General features: G+C 35.6%; 1 protein-coding gene across 1 annotated transcript; it reads left to right on the forward strand.

The window, feature by feature from the left end:
• The first annotated feature begins 15811 nt into the window (after positions 1-15811).
• On the forward strand, positions 15812-17901 carry LOC121736808. Its single transcript, XM_042128207.1, has 2 exons — positions 15812-16320; positions 16423-17901. Exons 1-2 carry the CDS (start codon positions 16154-16156, stop codon positions 17273-17275), a joined length of 1020 nt encoding a protein of 339 aa, XP_041984141.1. The 5' UTR covers positions 15812-16153; the 3' UTR covers positions 17276-17901.
• The last annotated feature ends 6349 nt before the right edge of the window (positions 17902-24250 follow it).

Below are 24250 nucleotides of genomic sequence, written 5' to 3' on the forward strand. Positions count from 1 at the left end.
GTTTTGCTACACTGTGAATATCTAAAGAACCATGGTCTTACTGGTACACTACTTTGAATATCATGGTAGTGCTTGCCTTTGATGGTACTTGAGCCGTCCCATAGTGTATTCCATTTGCTAGAAAGTTGAGATTTTGCAAGTGGAATTAAGTCCTGACAATAGAGTTGGTATTGACTGAGTCCACCTGATGTTATAGCGGCTTTAGCATATGCATCCACACTCTCATTACCAGTAATTCCACTGTGGCCAGGTATCCATGCTAACACAACATGGATACTACGGACACGACACCTAAGGAGAAGCTGTCTTATCTTAAGGATTAAAGGAAATCTAGACTTTGAGTGGAACTGGTTAGCAGATATACCCTCCAAAACGCTCCTGGAGTCCGAAAGTATAAGCGATTTACTAAGATCGTGAGACTCAATAAACGAGATGGCCTCAAATATAGCAAGGGCCTCTCCTGTAAATACAGAGGAGTGAGGAGGCAATTTAAAATTTAGAATCACATTTACTCTCGGAATCCAGACAGCTGCACCCACACAACCATCCACCGAAAGTCTAGATGCATCCGTAAAGATAAGCATCCAATCCCTATAGTGCCTATTTATATGCTGATTAAATTGAGTATTTGCTAGAGAGGAACCTTTATCGATAGGGAAGTTAAGGATGATGTTAGGAGAGAATGTCAGTGCTTCGTAAGTGGTGGAAAATAGAGGGTTGAGTCTGCACTGGACAATAGGACAAGGAAATTGGGTTATCTTAAGGTAACTGATCAGGAGACAAGGGAGATCTTTATGCCGCCAATACGCAGATGTTGACGTCAACTGGGATAATTTGTGCAGTTTGTCTAACAGCGGGTGTGAAGAATTCTGGAATGCCTTAGATAAAAACCTATCCGCAAGATACTGCCGTCGGATGTTTAAAGGCGGATCGACACATTCAACTTGTAGGGCATTGATTGGAGGAGATTTCATTGCCCCAAGTATGATCCTAAGAGATTTTGCCTGAATTTTGTCCAGATCCTTTAATGGAATCTTATGACAAGGTTCCAATAAAAAGGATCCATAATCCATATGGCTGCGGATAAGAGCATTGTAAAGCAATTTTTGGGTATATGGGTGAGAGCCCCACCATACACCACTAACCGATCTTAAAACATTAATATTCTTCTCACACTTTTTGACAATATGCCTAATATGGTAAGCGCCAGTTAATCTGGAATCAAGGTAGACTCCAAGAAACTTTACACTATCTCTAACCGGGAAAACTTGTTCATTATGTTGAATGTTAACTACAGGCGTAATTTTAGATCGAGAAAAAACTACCACAGAACTCTTCGGAACTGAAATATTGAGGCCATGTCGGTCCATCCACTCCATGAGGTATCTAATTGCAGTGTTAAGGCGTTCGGAACATACTGAAATATCCTTAGAGGCAATGTACACTGTCAAATCATCGGCATACTGAGAGACCTCACAAAAGCTACTTACGGAAAGATCTAAATCAAAGCTATAAATGTCATAAAGGAGAGGACTAAGAGGATTACCTTGAGGAAGGCCTTTATAAACAATAAGAGGAGGGAGGGTTAAATTTTGGGTGGATACGATAACAAAACGACAGGAAAGGGAATTAATTATGTAATTGATCATCTTCACTGGGACTCTCAGATAATGCAGTTTCTGCCTGAGAACCGGAAGAAGAACGTTGTCATATGCCGATGAAATGTCAAGGAACACACCTACCACATGTTCGCCTTTCGAAAAGGCAATGCGTACGTCAGTCACGAAAGATCCGAGACCGTCCATAGTGCTAAAGCCTTTCCGAAAACCGAACTGTGTTTTGGATAGTATACCATTGTTCTCCATAAACCACTCCAATCTATTTTTGATCATATGATCTAAAATTTTGTCCAAGGTGATAGAGAGAGCGATAGGTCTATAATTAGACGGATCTCCACAAAGTTTTCCAGGTTTGAGTAGCGGCAAAATAATCTGTGTTCGCCATTCCTCCGGGGGCATCTCAGATTGGAAAATATCATTTAAAACCTTGAGGCACACTCCTTGGGTAACGGGGCCACTGTTTACTATAAATGAATACGGTAATCCATCACTGCCAGGAGCGGTATCCTATAATGAATTTAAGACCAATTGAAATTCCTCCGGGGAAAAGGGACCATCTAAGTAACCTGTAGGAGGACCAGGAGAAAAATAATTGTGACACTCGTCAAAAGTTGGAACTGACGGAGGTGCCACCCTTTGAGAGAAAGCATATATCCACTCCGAGGGGTCATTGGACGGATGGTAATCACTCACCAAAGAACCGCGGAATCTTCTAATGTTCTTCCAGACTAGCGAAGGACGAGATGATGGTGAAAGACTGAGGCAGAACTGACGCCAACCATTTTTTTTCTTATTAGATAATAAGAGTCTAACCTCAGCTGCTACTTTTTTATAATTTAAATAGTTTTCTAAGGTCATAGCCCTAGAAAACAGTCTTTCTGCGTCCTTGCGACGCTTACAAGCCTCAGTACACTCGGAGTCCCACCAGGGAGGAGACAGAATTCTCTGATCTCCTGTGGATTTAAGTGGAATGCTCCTATCCGCAGCCAATAGAAGGACATTTTTTAAATTTTGATAAACAGAGAGTGTGTCGTTGTTTTCGGAAGGTAACAGAAGGCTAATTTCAGAATCTGTCACATCAGCGAATTGGGACCAATTCGCATTAGCTGTTTTATATTTAAGCCGAGGGGGAGGCAGTGGTAATGTCTGTCTAGTATGTCTGTGAATAATTGTAATTAGGATTGGGAAATGATCACTACCATAAGAGTTGGGAATGACTGTCCAGGTACATGAAGGGGCAAGGGGAGGGGAGCATAATGATAGATCCACCACACTCCTCGGGTTCTGCAAAGGAGAGACCCGACGCGTGGGGGATCCATCATTAAGGACTATTAGGTTATTACTATCAAATATATCAATCAGGATGGGGGAATTTAGATCATTGGAATGGGAGCCCCAAGATGTATTGTGGGTGTTAAAATCACCCAGCACAACCAAGGGGGAAGGAACTGAGGAGAAAATAGAGGAAAGTTCGGAAAAAATTGTGGGGTTGGGTGAGGGACATACACAGATATATAAATAAAACCTAAAACACATACAGCTACAATATTAAAACTACTACTATGTACAGGGAGGTTATATACAGAATATGTACAATGGCTGGAGACCAAAATGGCTGCTCCAGCCCTGCCATCCGACCTGTCGTCCCGGAAACAGACATAACCTGGGATTCGAAAACGAGACCCCGGTGCCAGCCATGTTTCCTGGACGGCAAGAATTGATGGCTTATGTAAATTAATTAAACTACAAATATCTGGTTTTTTATTTCTGATGCTCCGGCTGTTCCACTGTATTACAGTGTGAGCCATTATTGGGCAACAGTTTTGAGATATGGGTCAGGTTGGAAAGAGTTTTGTTCGGTAGGGAGTCGCCAAATCTAGAAATGAGGTCAATAAAAAAGTAAGAAAGATTGTCAAGCAGTTTGTCGTTCTGGGAAACAGGGGACTTTTCATTTGGTGAGGGATATGCACATCCATTAGGAGACTGGCATTCTGGTTCTTCAATTATATTTCTGTGTGCCTCATGGTCATACCCAGGGGCCACAGGAATAATGGGACGACGGGGAATATACACAGTCTGCCTATAGGAAGTGGTGGTGGGAGAATTTGCCTGTCTGTCATTCTGTCTGTCAGTCTGTCTATAAGTCTGTCTAGAAGTGTTGACATTTGCAGAAGAAGAAGTCCTAGCAGAATCGGCAAAGGATCGTCTCACACGGGGGAATCGAGCTGACGCCTCCATGTATGAGATACGAGTACTTTCCCGACTCATTACAAACTTTATTTCTTTTTGCCTGATATATTCAGGGCAAGAAACATCATTTGCTGCATGTGGACCACTACAGTGCATGCAAGTTAAAGAAGTTGCAGTGCATGTTGCTCCTTCGTGCTTATGTGAACACTTAAAGCACCGGGGTTCTGACCTACACTGTGCCTTAACGTGACCAAAGCGACAACATTTATTGCACTGTATTGTGGGTAACTTATATACTTCATCTGGTAACGAGTTGTAGTAGCAGTAAACATGAGGAGGTAATTTTTGTCCTGTGATTGTAAGAACCACAGATTGCGTAGGTAGCCAAACAGGGGAGTTTTGGTCAGTCATAGATTTGCGACTCAACCTACGTGCTCTAACTACATACTTTGCCATTACCTGATGGAACTTGCATGTTTTCAACCAACTCCTCCATAGACCAGTCTACAGGGACATTGCGGACAATGCCCATACGAGATACGCTGTATGACGGTATAGTTGCAATGTATCCTGCACTTGATAAGCTAGGCAAGTCTATAAAAGAGTTAGCGTGGTCTGGAGATTTAAATTCGATTGAAACGCGATTACGGCCTATCTTTTTAATACCATCCATTTTAATATTTTGAACATTATTTTTAAAAACGAACTGACCAAACTGGATGGGATTAAGGACAGGACCCCGTTCGGTCTCCGGCTTTGTTACATGGACAATATAAGGAGCAGCGTCATCGGCATTGTATACTTTTTTATTTGCAAAATCTGGGTTAACATAGTGCAACTGAATAGAAGGCACTGAATGTGTATTAGTTGTTGTCTTTTTTGCTGAAGGCTCATTAATATCCTCATTATTCCGCTTTCTACTATTTACATGACCACCTCCGGGATCCGGAGGATCAGTATCTAGATCCATATTTACAAATGAAACCGGCTTAACCTATAAACAAAACACCTTACAAATACTAAGTACTTACGATAAGGACAACACAAACTATAACACAAAACACAAGATAAAGCTAAGATTAATCAACTAATGATGAAAAAATAAACAAAAAGCTGAAAAAACGCCTTTAAAACTAAAAATAAAAAGGACGCTTGTTGACAGCACTCAACCAAAGAGCAAAGTCGTGAGTGAGTTTACCGGAGGCCCAATTCCCTACCCTATTCCCTTCCCTACCTTCCCCTATTTCCTTCCCTTCCCATCCCTACCCTCCCCTGTTACCCTATTCCCTCTTAAAAGGCCGGCAACGCACCTGCATCTCTTCTGATGCTACGAGTGCCCATGGGTGACGGAAGTTGTTTCCATCAGGTGACCCGTTTGCTCGTTTGCCCTCTTATTTCATAAAAAAAAACAATTAAATTTTTAAATTTTTCCAAGTGATCCATATCCACATTTTCCAAAATAAAATAATCAAACACTATCATGATGTTAAATAAATTATTTGTGCGGCTGTTAGACAATTTAGGCTTATGTATTTATGTTTAGCTTTTATTATTTTAATCATGTATAAACAATTAAACGTTGTTTACGACTTGACCAGCAACTTGTTATCAAAGAGTGTCATATACTACGTAACACTTGTTATGGCGTTGCTACAAATATATACTAGTAGGTAATCAGTGGCCATGACATCTTTTGGACATGCGCAATAAAAGGTTTGTCCAAAAATACGCCGACGAACACGGCCTAGGAGGTATAGGGTCTAAAGGGTCTACAAATATATACTAGTAATGTGTGCTAAAGGGTAATGGAGTTGCTACGTAAAGATTGAGATAAACACGAATAAACTAATTTGTTACTTGAATTTAATAAAGTTGGTACGGAAGTAGGAAAGGGTATAGACATAGAGGAGAGACCACAGAATACTTTGTGGAGAGACTATCATAAAGGCAGAAGTGATCATACAGAGGACAGGAAAGAATAATATGATTCAAATCACCCACTTCCAAACCGCAATCGCAAGCATCATTGTTGCGAATTAGTACCTATCCTTTTTAGGTGGGCCGGAGTCAGGGGAGTCAGGACATGTCCTAACCTCATTCTTATTAAAGAAGAAGTTGTGCTTTTTGATAATTTAATTTTGAAAAACCAAGGTCTGAACTGAATCTCAGGTTGTATTAACCTATATTGTACACCTTGTCACCTTTTTTATGACTCGTTCGTGCCCAGTCCTTACTCCAATCTTGTTGGAGAAAGTTCTTAGCAAGGGAAGGCAAGTCATGACAGTAATTCATATAGGTACGGAAAAACATCTCCACTAAAAGCAGCATCTTTGGCCAAAGCATCCGCTTTTTCATTTCCAAGAATGCCGCAATGATTTCCAAGAATGACGTATCCAGACAAACGTAACAGATAGGTTAGCAACAATACATTTCTGCAAAAGATTTCTAATTTGAATGATTATAGAAAAACATTTTGACTTAAACGTAAAACCATTTAATGCTTGAAGGGCACTTAAAGAATCGGTAAAAATGACAGTTTTATTAAGTTTCGCTAGTAAAATGTAGTCGACCGCTTTAAATAGGCCATAACATTCACCAGTAAATACGGAAGTTTGCGGCGGAAATTTGACTTTTTGGACTATGTTGTATTGGAGATGGTATATATATATCAACACCTTATATTACACTTTATATTTTCACCCCGTTAAATAATATCTGTTTTCAGATATCAGGAACAAATAAATTAGCAAAATGATAACACGTTCTAATGTAGCCCGCCGGACAGAAGAACAACTCCAAGTTGCTCTCCAGGAGCTAAAGGACTCAAAGGAGCAATGTCAACGGCTACTTACTGAACGCGATGAGAATGAACACGAAATGCTTTTAATTTTGCAAAAAAATGCTGATTTAAAATTAGAACTTAAAGGATAAGAAATGGGGTCGTTGAAACTTTTGTCGACCCGTGTGGGACACGTGAAAATCTGCGATCAGAGATTCTTTATTTTATTGTATTTTCTATAACTTTGATGGCATTACGTTCTATTTTACTTTTAACGTAATAAAAATAAATATACTACATTTTAGTTGAGGTTTCTTGTTTAATGAAGTCCGTAAATATTGAAATATGTGGCATCAAAGTCATGGGACAGCGATTTTTTGGTAGGGACATTTTTTTACGAAAACGCCCATATACTAAACATCTAGTATCTTAATCTGACAGATCCGATGATATTTCAATGTAAAAAAAAAATTTACCCACCACATAAGAAATCTGATTTCTATACCATGATAACTAGACACATATCGGAAGCCTATACCTACAAGCTTAATCTACTCCCGAAATCACATCTTCCCCTCCCCAACTATTACTTACTATAGTTTGTGCGTTTTAAGATGATATGGGTGACACATTATAATTGACAATAGTGGGGAAGTTACTTATGAAAATTAATCGATAATTTAAAAATATCGAATCACTTCGTAAAGGAATTGCAATCGAAATTATCGATTTCGTACTGACGTTTCTTAATGGCGCCGGCGGTTTAAAATGGCCGCCCTTTTTATCGATTTTTTTTTTTCATATAATGGCTCTTCGGCTATAACCATGGCCAGTGTCGAGTATAATATTATGGCGGGAAAACAATATTCTTTATACAATTTGTTCTATATTATCGTCAGGTCAGTCAGGTCTAAAGTCTAGTCAAAGTCTAACTATAAAGTCAATACAGTCAAGAAGTCAAGTCGGTCGATTCAGTAAAGTGGTAGGACGCTTTACTGAAACTTTTGATGGAGTTTTGGAGGGAACACAAAAGAGCACGTTTCTGGTTATTACATCACTTTCCTACACTTGTGCACGATAACGAATATTTAATGGTTACTCGTAATATCCTACTAATATTACACATTAAAAACCCAGATAACACAATTTTAGGAAAATAATATAAAAACACAACATCACTCTTTCACATTCTTCCAAAAAAACCTTTTATCGATTTGATTTCGATTCAACAGTGTCAATCTCTATTGGCATATGTTCCATTTCATACATCTGACATTTTTCAAATATTTTCGTAACAATAATTTTCACAGTTAAAATTTATAATTTTATATTACTAAGTTAGCATTTAGCAACTTTTCATTTTTATTCATGTACAATAATTATAGGAAACATTTTTTTTGTAGATGGAATATAATTTATTACATTTTGATTTTTTTTTTTGTTTTCTTGTAAAAAAAAACCCGTAGCAAGGAATATGAGAAGTGTCACCCATATCATCTTATAAGTTATAATGCACAAACTATAGATCTCGTTGAAACCAATTTTGGTTGGTAGTTTTTATAGTAATGTACATCATATACCTAGTTTTTTGAGACTTATCATGCTCCTACTTTAAAAGTTAGAGTGGGGGGGACACACATTTTAACACTTTGGATGAGTCTCTCTCGCAAACTATTCAGGGTAGGAAAAAAAATATATTAGAAACCTCAATATAATTTTTAAAAACCTATCCATATAATAGATACCCCACATGCATGGGTTAGATGAAAAAAATTTTTTTTTGTTGGTTAAAGGTTTACCATTTATGACGTACACAAAAAACTACTTGCTAGATCTCGTTCAAACCAATTTTCGTTGGTAGTTTTTATAGTAATGTACATCATATAGTTTTTTGAGACTTATCATGCTCCTACTTTAAAAGTTAGAGTGGGGGAGCCACACATTTTAACACTTTGGATGAGTCTCTCTCGCAAACTATTCAGGTTAGGAAAAAAATTATATTAGAAACCTCAATATTATGATTTTTGAAGACTTATCCATAAATACCCCACACGCATAGGTTAGATGAAAAACATTGTTTTTGTTTCAGTTGTACGAGGGCTGCTATTTATGTATCCGGAATTAAAAAAAGAAACAAACATATATCATTTAATATGGTTTTATTGCTTTTCAAAATATTCGCCGCGATGATCGACACACTTTTGCATACGCTGAAACCAATTTTCATAGCACTTTTTCCATTCTGATTGAGGTATCTCCAAAACGTGCATTTTGAACGCATCAACAGCCTCTTCGCGGCTCGAAAAACGTTGACCACGTAATTTGTTCTTCGCGTATGGAAATAAAAAGAAATCGTTAGGTGCCAAATCAGGGCTGTACGGCGGATGACCAGTCAATTCGATCTTTTGACCCTCCAAAAACTGAGTTGTTTCAGCTGAGGTGTGACAGCTAGCATTGTCGTGATGTAATATGATTCTGCGTTGTCGGTTGTCCTTTCTTATTTCTTCAAAGACTTCTGGTAAACAAATGGTCGTATACCATTCAGAATTAACCGTTTTACGATTCTCTAATGGCACTGTAGCCACATGTCCATTAATTACAAAAAAACAGGCGACCATTTGCTTCAAAGTACTTTTTGCACGAGTAACTTTTGTTGGTTTCGGCTCATCTTGGAACACCCACACCGTTGACTGTTGTTTAGTTTCGGGGTCATATGCATAGATCCATGATTCATCACCTGTGTAGATATTATAAACGGCTTTTGACGTACCACGGTTGTATTTTTTTATCATTTTTTTGCACCAATCGACACGAGCCCGTTTTTGATCGATTGTCAAGTTGTGCGGAATCCAACGCGAACATATTTTTTTTACAGCCAAATGTTCGTGTAATATCTTATGTATGCTCGTCATACTTATGCCTAAGGACGCCTCTATCTCGCGATATGTAACATGACGATCACGCATTATTAGTTCCCGCACAGCATCTATATTTTGTGGGACAACAGCTGTTTTTGGGCGACCTTCTTTATTTTCATCCGTGAGCATAGACCGCCCACGATTAAACTCACTGTACCAGTGATAAACAGTGGTTTTGATGGTGCTTCATCTCCAAAAGTTGCGGTGAGTTGAATAAAGCACTGTTGTTGATTTAGCCCACGCCGAAAATCGTAGTAAATCATTGCACGAAAATGTTCACGCGTTAAATCCATGGCAAATGAAGACACGCAATTTTCAAAATGACGCCACAATGGAAAAATAATTGACAGTCACATGAAACAAAATGTATTCTTCAACCAAAGAGTACTATATTCAAATGTTGTAATTACTTTTTAAATATTGTTCTTGTAAGTGGCCAGTTCCGGATACATAAATAGCAGCCCTCGTACCTATGGGGACCCCTAAAATTTTTAATAATTTTTCCATTTTTGTATCAAAATCTTAATGCGGTTCACCAGACTAAATCTACTTACCAAGTTTCAATAGTATAGCTCTTATAGTTTCGGAGAAAAGTGGCTGTGACATACGGATGGACGGACGGACGGACAGACAGACAGACAGACAGACATGACAAATCTATAAGGGTTCCGTTTTTTTCCATTTAGCTACGGAACCCTAAAAAGATATCCAACTACTCGAAAAAGTTCAGAGACGAGCTACAAAGTTAGTCAGAGGCATTAGAGACCTAGAGTATGAAGAACGTAAGATACTTTATTAGATTATAGAAACATATATAGCCTTATAGAAACATTCAAAATACTTAACTGGTTTAGACAATGTCGCTGGAATTGAGAATTTGTTCATCTTAAATGAAAATGAAGGGTTTTTTATAAAAACTAGGTACATAACTAGCATTTTTTGTGATTTCGAGATTTTGACAACACTGGATTCCTTAAAAAAAATGGAATAACAGTGTACTGTGTATGTCGTTTTTAAAAAAACAATCAATCTTACAAGTCATAGCCTTTTAAAAAACGACTACTTTTGCAAGAACTACAAATCTTTTTTAGATTTTCACAAAAACAATTTATGTGAACGCATTTTAGCAGTTTTTGTAAAAAAAAGAACGTCACTGATAGCTGTCAAACGAACGTCGTCCTTTTCCAATAATATATAAACTAGTTTATGGGTGGGTTTTTGGAAGAATGTGAAAGAGTGATGTTGTGTTTTTATATTATTTTCCTAAAATTGTGTTATCTGGGTTTTTAATGTGTAATATTGGTAGGATATTAACCATTAAATATTCGTTATCGTGCACAAGTGTAGGAAAGTGATATAATAACCAGAAACGTGCTCTTTTGTGTTCCCTCCAAAACTCCATCAAAAGTTTCAGTAAAGCGTCCTACCACTTTACTGAATCGACCTACTTGACTTCTTGACTGTATTGACTTTATGCTTAGATTTTGACTAGACTTTAGACCTGACTGACCTGACGATACTATAGAAAAAATTGTATAAAGAATATTGTTTTCCCGCTATAATATTATACTCGACACTGGCCATGGTTATAGCCGAAGTGCCATTATATGAAAAAAAAAAAAAAAACTAGTTTATGGTCGTCCTTTCACCTTTGACATCGCGTGAAGATGTCGTGTTTAATACGAATTAGAGGTATGACAGGTGACATAAGTACACAAAATAATATTGCCAATTGAGAACGTTGACATATAAAGATCCCACCTAGTATAGGTTCATATCTAGGCAGGTTAAATAGAAGTTGTTAGTTCGATAGTTGTTATTTTAGTTATAGGATGTGATAACAGATGGCACTGTACAAATTTTGTAATCCGCTACATCGCGCTATCGAAAACCTAATGTGAGCCTATATAAGCCCGAGTTACTTTCGAATAAACCGAGTTCCAACAGCAGTGTGGTGGTTTCATTAAGGTTACCCTACGCAGCAACATAATATGGTGCCGAAACCAGGGATCTAAGTGAGTGAGTAGTAAGTGTAGTGGACAGTGAAGAAGTGAAGTGAATAGTGAGTGCGGCGGACAAGGTAGGAACCCAGTGAATAGTGAGTGCGGTGGAACAGTGAATAGTGAGTGGACAGGACCCAAGTGACTAGTGAGTGCAAGTGACAGGACCCTCGGATTGCAGTGACAGGGACCCTCGGATTGCAGTGACAGGAAGCTCGGATTGCAGTGACAGGAGATTCGGATTGCAGTGAGTAGTGCGTGCAAATAACAAGAAAATTGGATTGCAGTGAGTAGTAGGTGCAAGGACAATAGACCGTAAGTAGATTGTAAATAAGAGACTCTTCAAGTTAAGTGGCTTGGACTTGTCAGTTATATGAGCTGTGCGAATTGTCTTCCGTGAAGTTTATGACAGTAGTATTTTGGCGCTATTGCGATTGACATAATGGAGTCACTTTTACCGGAGCAAAAGGAAATTGGTACACAGATAAGCAAAGCTTTTACCAATTATAAAAAGACAACTAAAGACAAATTAACTTCAATTTATATTGACACCAGATTGGAAAGCTTAGAACAATTATGGACAAAATTTAGAGAAAACCATTATAAGATTGTAAGCGCTGTACCTGAGCCCGAAAGATCGCAAGTAGCTTATTTTGAGGAAGAGTGGTTTGACACTGTGGAAGAGAGATACATAGAATACAAAGCTAAATTAAGATTAGATATGATTAATAAAAGCGAGATAAGAGATGCACCTGCGATGTCTGCATGCAACCAAAGCTGTAATCCCGCAAAGCCAGAGATTAAATTACCTCAAATCCAGCTTCCCACATTTTCGGGAGCATACAAAGAGTGGCAAAGCTTTCACGATATGTTCCTGTCGCTCATCCATAACAATGACTCTTTAAGTGCTGTGCAAAAGATGCATTATTTGAAGTGCGGCTTAAGAGGCGAGCCTGAGATGCTATTGCGAAGTATGACTACTACCGATTCAAATTACGCTGAAGCTTGGGACAAACTAGTTAAGCGATACAGCAATAAGAGATATAATGCAAATGAGGTTATGAAAAAACTATTTTCATTGAAATCCGCAAATAGCGAATCCGCAGCCGCAATTAAGAATTTGCTTGACACTACTGCCGTTTGTTTGAAATCGCTACAGAATTTAGGAGTTGAGACGGATAAATGGGATGTGATTATTATTTATATCACCGTCTCAAAGCTAGACTATGAGACACGAACGGAGTGGGAGTCGGAAGTGAGCCGAAGAGAGTCAGATGATTTCCCAACCTGGAATGAATTAGTTACATTTTTAGAGAAGAAATTCAGAACCTTAGAGATGTTGTGCGATTCCAAGTCCGGTCGCCGCTTTGCATTGTCCAATGAGATTAAAGCCCATCATTCTTCAACTGTCCAATTTAAGAGAAGCTGCGTAATGTGTGAGAAACCACACTTGTTATACCAATGCAAACAATTTGGATCTAAGTCTCCCCAAGAGAGAACAGAGTTTATAAAATCCAAGAGGCTTTGTTTCAATTGTTTTGCACTTACCCACAACGTCAAGAATTGCCATCAAATTACGTGTTGCCGACGTTGTGGTAGGAGGCATCACACACTGCTGCATTATGAGAGAAGTCGGCCTCAAGTGATTTCCAGCCAGCCAACTTCATCCACTGGTACTGCATCCGACTCAGTAGATGCAGTTCACTGTCATGAGAGAGAAACTCCAAAATATGAGACGAAAGTAGTAGCTAATTTTGCCAGTGAGAATTACCAAAAGCATAACAGAGTGTTGTTACCTACAGCTTTAGTGAGAATTAAATCACAAAATGGCTACTGTCAAAGTGCGCGTGTGTTAATTGATCAAGGTTCAGAGACATCCTTTGTTGCTGAGAGTGTAGTGAAATCACTTGGTCTTAACCGCAAACCAGTTAATAATTTAGTGTCAGGTGTAGGTCGAGGTAACGAACATAATATATCTAAGAGCATTGCTAATTTTGAGATAGAGTCACTTCATAATTGTAATTTTTCTTTATCGATTAATGCATTTGTTTTAAATTCATTAACATCATTTCTTCCATCTTCCAAAGCTTGCATCCTGAACTGGCCAGATCTTGTCCACTTACCTTTAGCAGATCCTTGTTATGGTTCACCTGGAAAAATAGACATTATTCTAGGAGTAGAGGGTTATAGTCAAATATTATTAAGTGGTCTTCTTAAGCATTCATCACCCAGTGGTCCGATTGCTCAGAATACCCAGCTAGGCTGGATCATATCTGGCAATGCAGGTCGTACAAGAGAGCAAACACCAAGAGCGTTTAGTTATCACCTGAAAGTAAAAGAAGATAGTATGCTGAAACAGTTTCGAGATATAGAGAGAAAGCCAGACATAAAGGAAAGGAAATTATGTAAAGAAGAAAAGAGATGTAAAGAAATAGATGAGACTACAGCTGGAAGAATTACTAAAGGCAGACATGTTGTGAGATTACCCTTTCGAGATCCTGATCCACAGTGTATGTATGATAAATCCAAGGATGTCGGAATAAAGAGATCTAAACAGTTCTTAGGAAACAAATTTAACAGAGATGAGTTTAAGGAAGTACTTACCACGATGGATGTTGATCACGTAGCACAATCCCGTAGAGTTGCACGTTTTCACTGATGTGTCTCAGGTGGCATATGCTGCAGCCGTGTACCTAAAATCTAAGAGGTAAAGTGGTAATACTTACGTATATATCGTTGCAGCCAAACCTGTTCAAAAGCTTATTAGTACTATTCCAAATTTTGAGTTGTGTGCAACTATGATTGGAGTAAAGGTGTTGTTTAAGGTATTCACAGATAGAAGATACCTAAGGAGAAGTCCTGCCTTGTCCTGTCCTGTTTGCCTGGTCCAATTCCACTCTACTTTTAGCTTTAGCTTGGCTTCGAAGAGAACCGAGTTGTTAGACCACAAGATAAAAGAGGTTTCCGAAATTTCGACCAGAATACGACCACTGGATTCACATTGCCACAGATCAAAACCCACTGACTGTGCCTCAAGAGCAAGAGGTACTTCGGTCAGAGAACTGAGAGCACGATTTGTGGTGGTATGTTCCAGACGTAATGCAAGTGAGTGATATTCCCTGTAAGAAAATAGATGTCAGCCCTGACATAGAAGCGAGAACAACCACGGTGCTGGCAATTTATCCTAAAGAAGATTTGTTTAGCTGAGACTTCCAAACTTGAGTGAATCCAGAGAGTATTATTATACTGCATGAAAAGAGTCGGAAACCTAAAACAAAAGTGATACAAGTGTTAAAGAAATGGACGAAGTATTTGATAGAAGTCTAAAAGCTGCGCAATCATTTTATTTCCAAGATTATTTAATTTGTCGGAGAACTACGAGAAGTGTTACGAAGAAAAACCAGCTGCACCCCCTATCATCCATTTTCATTGAAACGGAGTGTTCAGGGTGGGCGGCCATATTACCCAATGTTCTTTTTCTTACAATGAGAAACAATTTTGCCTAGTGACTCGCTCGTCAGAGAGAGGGAGATTACTAGCAACACTTACCTTTGGAAAATTGAGAACCGCTTTTGACCCTGGTGGAAGTTGCTTAAGTTTTATATCCAATCTACTTTTTGAGTGAGAGTATAGATAATTCAATGCCCTTGACGCCCGATCACTTTTTGATCGGTGAACCACTGGTTACAATTTCAGAACCAGATTACTGAGACGCGTCTTACTGGCGTTCAGCGATGAAAGCTTACTCAAACGATGGTTAATGTGACTTTAAATAATATACTTAAATGTTTCCCATAAAATGCTGTACCAGAAGTTATTGATTTTGTAGTATTTGAGATCAAAATATTTCATCAGCTAGAGATGACTGTGTATGAGATAAGAGTAGTTAAAACCATGCAGGTAAAGACAACCTTACCAGAGTAGTTAGTATTAAACCTGTTATCAAAAATACTATCTGTGAACGTCCATATAATAAGTTGTGTTCATTGCGAAAAGCCTAATAAGTTTTGTTAAATTTGAGTTATGTTTTTACTTGCATTATATCTTGTGTGTCTACTGTTACTTAATTGTGAGTTTGAATGATAGTGTAAAATTGTTTACTTTTTAAGTTTCATGTGTTTAAGTTACATTGTTGCTCTTTACACCAAGGAGATTGTTAATATTTATTATTAAGTCAAATGTGTAAATGTCAAGTTTGAGAAAGTTAACATTTTCATGTAATTGTAATAGCAACAAGATGTAAGTTAACTAGCTTTTTTCTTTTTATAAGTTTGAAAAGGAACGAGCACAGATTACTAGTATATATTGGGAACGAGTCCTTTTGGTGGGCGGGATGTTTAATACGAATTAGAGGTATGACAGGTGACATAAGTACACAAAATAATATTGCCAATTGAGAACGTTGACATATAAAGATCCCACCTAGTATAGGTTCATATCTAGGCAGGTTAAATAGAAGTTGTTAGTTCGATAGTTGTTATTTTAGTTATAGGATGTGATAACAGATGGCACTGTACAAATTTTGTAATCCGCTACATCGCGCTATCGAAAACCTAATGTGAGCCTATATAAGCCCGAGTTACTTTCGAATAAACCGAGTTCCAACAGCAGTGTGGTGGTTTCATTGAGGTTACCCTACGCAGCAACATGTCGAATACCGCGCGAAATGATTGTGATATTAATAATGGGAATAAAAAGCGAAAACGGAAGGAAAAGAAAGAAGATATTATTAAAAATAAGAAGGCTAGAGGTCTGGAGCATATAAATCATATGAACAAACTTGTTCCAGCACGAAAAAGTGGTCCTGATTGCCGGTATGTTTATTTAGTATTTTTGTTTTTGTTTTGAAGAAATTTTATTATTATTCTTTAGTTTTTGTTCATAAAACCCTAAAAAATAGTTTTTCTTCTTTACAGTTGCAAGAGATTTAAGTGTTATACGAAAATTGACACTAGACAAAGAGAAATGATATTGATGAACTTTAATGATATTGGCAATAAAAATGAACAGGATGCATATTTATTGGGATTGATGTCAGCCTCTCCGACAGCAAGACACACAGTGAACAATCCACAACGGTTTAGATTGTCTTCTTTTAGTTACAAAATCCGCATAGGACTTGATGAGACTGTAGTGTGCCTGACAGCATTCTGTAATATACATGGTGTAACAATTGGGCGTACACGACGATTGCAAGATCTTATGGCAACAAACATCCCATCTCCAAGAGATCAGCGAGGTAAGCACACAGAAAATCGAGCAAAAAAGGCTCCAGAATGTATTTTAAATCTGATACGCTATCATATTTCTTCATTCCCTGCTCGACAATCTCGTTATTCACTCCGTGATAATCCTAACTGTTATTATTTGGATGAGGAATTATCAGTCACAGAAATGCATAAGCTGTTCCTGTCTATGTACCACATAAATGTCAGTTTCATGGTGTACTGGTCTATTTTAAAGAAGGAATACAAACTCAAATTTGGTCTGCCTAGAACAGATACCTGTGCTGTTTGTAATTCATATAACTTATCAATAAAATGTGCTGCTTTACCTGAAACTGTTCGAATTTTGCAAACGGAACATAAATTACATTTATGTAAGGCTGAAAAATTTAATGAGATAAAGAGAACAAAAAGAAAGAGCACAGCAAGGAAAATGTGTATGCTTGAGTTTCGACTACATGCAAAACTTACCATTACCACATATAAGAACAGGAGATGTCTTTTATGCAAGACAGCTTTGGTACTATGTATTTGGCATACATGACCTAGCTAGAAATTTGAATGTGCAATAATCAAACGGTCATCTGGAGAGTTGCACGCTACTCAGCAATAGATGGAGCATTACAATTATTTATAAATCCATATCTAGCTAGCTAACTAAATTTCTAAAAAGTTTTATCAACTGCACATAGATGTCGCTTTTGAATTTTTTTTTAACTTCTCACATGTCACTACAGATGTCGCTATCTAATTATTAACTACTACTCGACAACAGAGGGCGCTTATATATACATCTACAATTCTTATCGATAATTGATTACGATGAATTTCCTTGATAACATCACATTTCACAAGAAAAAAAGGAGTAGCTGAAGCAGTCATGGGACGACCGTCTCCGAAGACAACGAGGATGCTCCTATTTCAACCTTAAACAACATATTAGATGGCAGTTCATATAGCCTCCCTAATTTATCAACTGACGCTTATGAAATCACAGCACTGAAAGAAGAAATTTTAAAATTGAAATTAGAACTAGAAAGCGCAGATTATGTGGACTATTAAATAAGTTAGATATTTTGACTGTAGCTCTACAAAACTTGACATTAAATAATAAGCATAATATTGACATTATTTGTATTACCGAGCATTTCATGACCAAAGACGATGAAAAAAATTTAAATCTTGTAAACAGCACTGAAAGAAGAAATTTTAAAATTGAAATTAGAACTAGAAAGCGCTCACGAAGAAATTACAAATATTAGTTCCAAAAATGCAAGTCTCAAAAATAAAGTACCTAACTGAGTATGAAAAACAAAGCAATATGTATAAAGAAGTCATCAGTACTTTAAGGTCAGACCCTACACCAAATTCAAGTAAAAAAAACAACAAATTCTTTACCCCCACTACGAAAAGAGTAAAGTTAATGTCACGAGGACTGTTTCGAACTCCAAAAATAAGCGATTGCACCAGTTCTCTACATCTTACTAACAATTCACCAGAAGGCAGTATAAAGAAACATCCTAGTTTTTCAAGTCTATTACTATCAAAGCCAGATAATGAAAACAGACAAATGGAATCTCTGAATATCAACAAAATGCGATCCGAAAATAATAAATTGATTATCCTGAGCTGTAACAAAACTAATAACATTCTACAAACTATGAAAAAAATATTCGACAAGACTCATGATGTTTGCCACTACACTACACCGGGAGCAGGCATAGAGCAGCAGCTTGCGGGAATAGAAAGTAAAGTAAGCGGTTTAACTTGTAAAGACTATTGTGTTATTTTTATAGGTGAAACTGACTTTCTAAAGACAAATAATTATTTTAAAATTGTGAAATCAATGCAAGAAAAGCTGATGAAATTGCAACATACAAATATCATAATTATTCTACCAACTTTTAGGATAAATAATAGAGCTAATCTGTATAACTATAGGATTGAAACATTTAATAATCTTCTGTATCTAAATAATATGCAATACAATTACGCATATTTATTAGATTCCAACCACACTCTCTACTATAGTAAAAAACATTTTTCTTTCATAAATGGTACACTTAACAATCTGGGACTCAAAAATATTTTCTTACGTCTAAATACACTGCTCATAGACATTGATAAATATAAATCTATGAACTTTGAGAATGATAATGTAAATAATGATACCCTTATGAGCAGTGACAAAGATAATATAAATAATGACAATACTCTTTTTCGTTACTAAACATTTAACTATAATGCACCAAAACATATGTGGACTATTAAATAAGTTAGATATTTTGACTGTAGCTCTACAAAACTTGACATTAAATAATAAGCATAATATTGACATTATTTGTATTACCGAGCATTTCATGACCAAAGACGATGAAAAAAATTTAAATCTTGTAAACTATAGGTTGGTTACTAGCTATTGTAGAGATGTACGGAGAGGAGGTTCATGTATATTGATACGCCATGGTCTTGAATACGAAATAATTAATGTATCGTCTTTCTGTGTGAAATGTGTGTTTGAGTGTTGTGTTGTTAAATTGATCAATGAAAATCTAACTGTTATATGTATTTATAGACCGCCTAACACTGACGTTGAATTATTCATGAATAAGCTAGATATATTATTAAATAAACTAAGTAGAAATAATTGCAAAATTGTAATTTGTGGAGATTTCAATATAAATATAATGAATAAAAATAAACTTGCTATAGATTTCGAAAACCTATTGTCAAATTTTAATTTAAAACTGCAAATTCGACTACCGACTAGATTAAATAGTGGTTCGTGTATCGACAACTTTGCTGCGAATTTTCGCGACTGAGTTAGCAATGTAAAGGAACTAGCGTTGTCTGATCACACTGCTCAGATTGTGCAATGTCCTGTGAAGAAAACGTGTCTTATTGAGACTGTAACACTATTCCACGATTTATGCTTTCCCTATAAGGAAATAAAAATAAATAATAAAAGAAAACCAAAGTGGGTTTCTAAAGGTATACGCATATGCAGCAAAAAGAAAAGACAGCTACTATGGACGTATAGATTATCACCAACTGAAACAAATAAAAAGGCGCTTAATTTTTTTTCTTGCCGATATAAAAAAATAATCAACCAGACAAAACGAATACAAAATAACTACTTTATAAAACATGCAACGAACAAATCGAAGGCAACTTGGCAAGTAATAAATAAAGACAAAAAACAATATCCTACAGAAACTGTGCACCATATTGTGAGTGAAGGAAATGTAATATCTGACGGCCAACACTTAGCTAATCTCTTTAACAATCACTTTGTAGACTCTGTAAAAAAATCTAAAAGAAAGACGGAATACTCAAGTTCAGGGTTAACTCAGACTGGAAACTGTATATTTATTTCACCAACTATACCCGAAAAGATAATTAAAGTCATTAAATCTCTAAAAAATTCAAAAAGCGTCGGTATCGATGGAATACCCACAAAGATAGTGAAACAATTTGCCCAGTATTTCGCTAGTCCATTGAATCATATTATAAATTTAGCAATATCCAAGTACATATTTCCTGATGGTCTGAAGATTTCTATTATTAGACCCATTTATAAAAAAGAAGATAAAACCAGACTTACAAATTACAGACCAATCGCCCAACTACCACGGACGTAAAAATTTTTTTTACGTCCGTGCCAACTACCTAAATTTTCAAAAATAATTGAAAAGATATTGTATGAAAATATATACAACTTTTTTGAAAAATTTGAAATTTTTACAAAGGAACAATTTGGCTTCCGCAGGAATAAAAATACAACAAAGGCAATACATGACTTTTTAGATTTAATAATGACTTCTGTCGATAAAAGACAACACATATGTGCAATACTTATGGATATGACGAGTGCTTTCGACCACGTATCACACAAAATATTATTATCAAAGCTCTATGCCTACGGAGTTAGGGGAATAGCGTATAAACTATTTGAAAGTTATTTAAGTAATAGAAAACAATATACGGCTATCTTCAAACTTTGTACGAAAACCAAAACTAAAAAAAGAGTACATGTCAGAATGTAGAGACATAGAGTCCGGAGTTCCACAAGGAAGCATACTTGGCCCTTTACTATTCATTATTTTCATAAATGACTTTCCAAATTCAATTGATTATCCTTTAATATTATTTGTAGATGACAGTACAGCAGTAATTAAATGTAATAAAATATTGACCTACGAAAATGAAATTAATAACGCAATGAATAATCTCAAAATATGGTTAGAAAGAAATGAATTAATACTAAACCCGAAAAAAACTAAAATTATGCACTTTAGACAAAATACTTCAATGCCGAATGTCACAATCAAATACCAAGAAGAAGTTATTGAACCTGTCGATGTTACCAAATTCCTTGGTTTATACATTGATTACCAACTCAACTGGAAGCCCCATATTGAAAATGTATGTAGTAGAGTAAGTAGTTTTCACTTTGCCCTAAGTAAGCTGTCTAAAATAGCCAGCACAGAAACTGTGATAACAGCATATCGTGGTTATGTTGAGTCTGTATTGCGTTACGGAATTATCTTTTGGGGCAATTCAACTAACAAGACTCTACTATTTAAAACCCAGAAGAGATGTATTAGAGCTATGAAAGGACTTAAGTCAACTGAGAGCTGTAGACCAATTTTCAAACAAATGAATATCTTAACCTTGCCGTGTTTATACATTTATGAAGTGGCACTGTATGTATTCCAAAACAAACACCGATTTGTGTCTTTTCCTGAAATGAATCCTAATAGAAAGCACAGAAATGAGCATAGAATATGTGCCTTATCATGTAGAACGGAATTGTTGAATAGTAGTTTCTTCGGTATGGCACACAGAATCTATAATAAAATTCCGAATGAAATGAAAACTTTGCCAATCCAGACTTTTAAAAAACGACTATCATTATTACTAATTGAAAAATCGTATTACTCAGTGACTGAATTTTTAAATGACGATGCCCTGAAATAATTTGACATGTATTTTCAATTGACACCAAACTAATAATTATATTGTTATTTTATCTATTCCATATTGACATTAATTAATATGAAATGTTTTAATTATTTAAATAATATTGTTAGTTTATGTAAAATCGTGATGTACTTTGAAATATTTGTATACCTTGACGAAGGTGGAAATGTAGTGAAACCATTATTAATTTTAACACCTGTTACATGTATTTACCTGCATTTCACAAATAAATTAATTCTATTCTATTCTATTCTAAATAAAGTACGTATGAATACTTACGGTTTAAGACTTTATTTCTCACAAAATAATTTACAAATTATTATACACGGCGAGAAACACGTGTTACAAAAATAAATTGAGTGATACATTTGGCAAACACTTCCTAAGTATAGACATTTACATTTTTTGTCTTTTACATGTTCTCACAAAACATTACATTTATCATCACTATTTCAAAATTATACATCATACACTCTCTGGAAAACAAACATTACAAATTTTATCATTCATCATTATTTCAAAATTATACATCATACATTTTCTGAAAAACAAACATTACATTTATCATTCATCACTATTTTAGAATTATACATCATACATTCTCTGGAAAAACATTTTATTATAATTTTTTTATATATAGGATCATAGAATACTGTAGTTTATTACTATTTTACATTCATTTACCTGGAGACTGAAGGCAAAAAAGGGCAAAATGATGTGACTTCATTACTGTTAAAGTATTTTAATGAGCATGATTTTGATAGTGAGCATTTAGTATTACTTAGCAATGGATGCCTCGGGCAAAATAAAAACTATGTCATGGTTTATTTTTTGTATGCCTTAGTTCATATACTAGGAATGTTCAAGTCCATAGAATATATTGTTAGACAATAGTAAAAGTCTTGAATTATACATTGAGCGATATTTATTCGAGCAGAGTTTTACCTTACATGTCTCAAAGTTAATTACAGAATGAATCAATCAATGCAATATGGCTGGCTTTTATACCATTTTACACAAAAGAAACGAACTTCCGTTGACAATTCAAATATAGCAAAATCATAAAGAAATACATTAAAATTAAGAATGGCTAAGAATAAGTTAAGTACATAATTCTAAATATTAATTAATGTACTTCTCATATTTTAGATAATATGAGAAGAGGAAGTTATAACGGAAGTAAATAATCCTCCCGCCCATTTATAACTAACTAATTGTCAAAATCAAGTACCTTACTTATTAATATTTAAAATATAATAATCACTTATTAAAATTATATATAGTGACTAACATAATATACTGATTTAAATAAATAAATATAATATCATGTAGCTTGTCCATTGACATCCGCTAACAATATTTTTCCTATCCGTGGCCACTCATATCTTCCTAATGATCAAGATTTTTCCTTGATTGGAAAATTAAAGAAAACATGCACTCTAGAGACTGATGATGAATGGGATGTTATAATAGGTTCTGCACGCAAACACCCCTCTGCATTTGAAGTTAAAAGAATAACACATGATGTGTTCTATGATATGAAAAAATTTTTAGAGCCATTTTTCCTGAAGCAAAGTAAACCTGCCATGAGAATAAAAGAAGTACGAATGTTAAAAATTAAAAAAGAAAGTCCTTTTGTATTTGTTAAATACAACTTTACTGGTGAATGGACAAAAATCCATATCCGTACAAAACGTGCGCTTCCTAATGATGCTATCCTTGAACCATTATACAAAAATAAAATACCACTCCCCAAACAAGGCTGCTGATTTAAAAAGATTAAAAATATTTCTTAGTGATTCTTCGAAATTGGATTTCAATAATCAAATTTTAGCCGGAAGTGAAGCTGAAGAAACTCCAAGCTCCAGTTATGTTGAAATTGAAAATGAAGACAATAGTAGTGGAGAAGAATAAAGTCTTTGTAATGTTGTTTGCATTAAAGAAATAAAAGTATTGCTTCTTTCCCTAATTTGTTTTATTTCAAGTGTTAGCTAGTATCTGTGCCTAGCATATAGCATCAAATTTAGTTTATTCATTATAAACATATACACATGTGAAAATACAAAACTTTCCCCTTTATAATATTAGTGTTGAAAGAATATTATATAATAATATTATGTATGTAGAACTTTTAGCAAAAACAGGTTAACTATTTTGTTTTGTTACAAAAACAACTAAACTGTTCATTTTTTACAAAAACAACATATGTACAACCCATAAATTTTCATTTTTTTTAAAACTGGCTAAAGTTATATGTACAATTATTATAACATATGTTTAAATATCTCTGTGGTGGCAATATATCAGAATATGGTATTTCAGAAAACATTATTTTGCATCAGCATAAGTTTTTTATATTTCCTGAAAAATAATGAAAGTAAAAGTTATGTAATTTTTGTAAAAATCCCTTCAAATAATCATATTCGGGGACATCCACTAAAGATACTTACTTATCCTTACCTAATAGAGTAGTTTCTGAGTGGAACAAGCTGCCTGCAAATGTACTAATGGCACATACAGTAAATTCTCTAAAGAA

The sequence above is a fragment of the Aricia agestis genome, chromosome 19, assembly GCF_905147365.1.
Source record: "Aricia agestis chromosome 19, ilAriAges1.1, whole genome shotgun sequence".
NCBI classification, from domain to species: domain Eukaryota; kingdom Metazoa; phylum Arthropoda; class Insecta; order Lepidoptera; family Lycaenidae; genus Aricia; species Aricia agestis.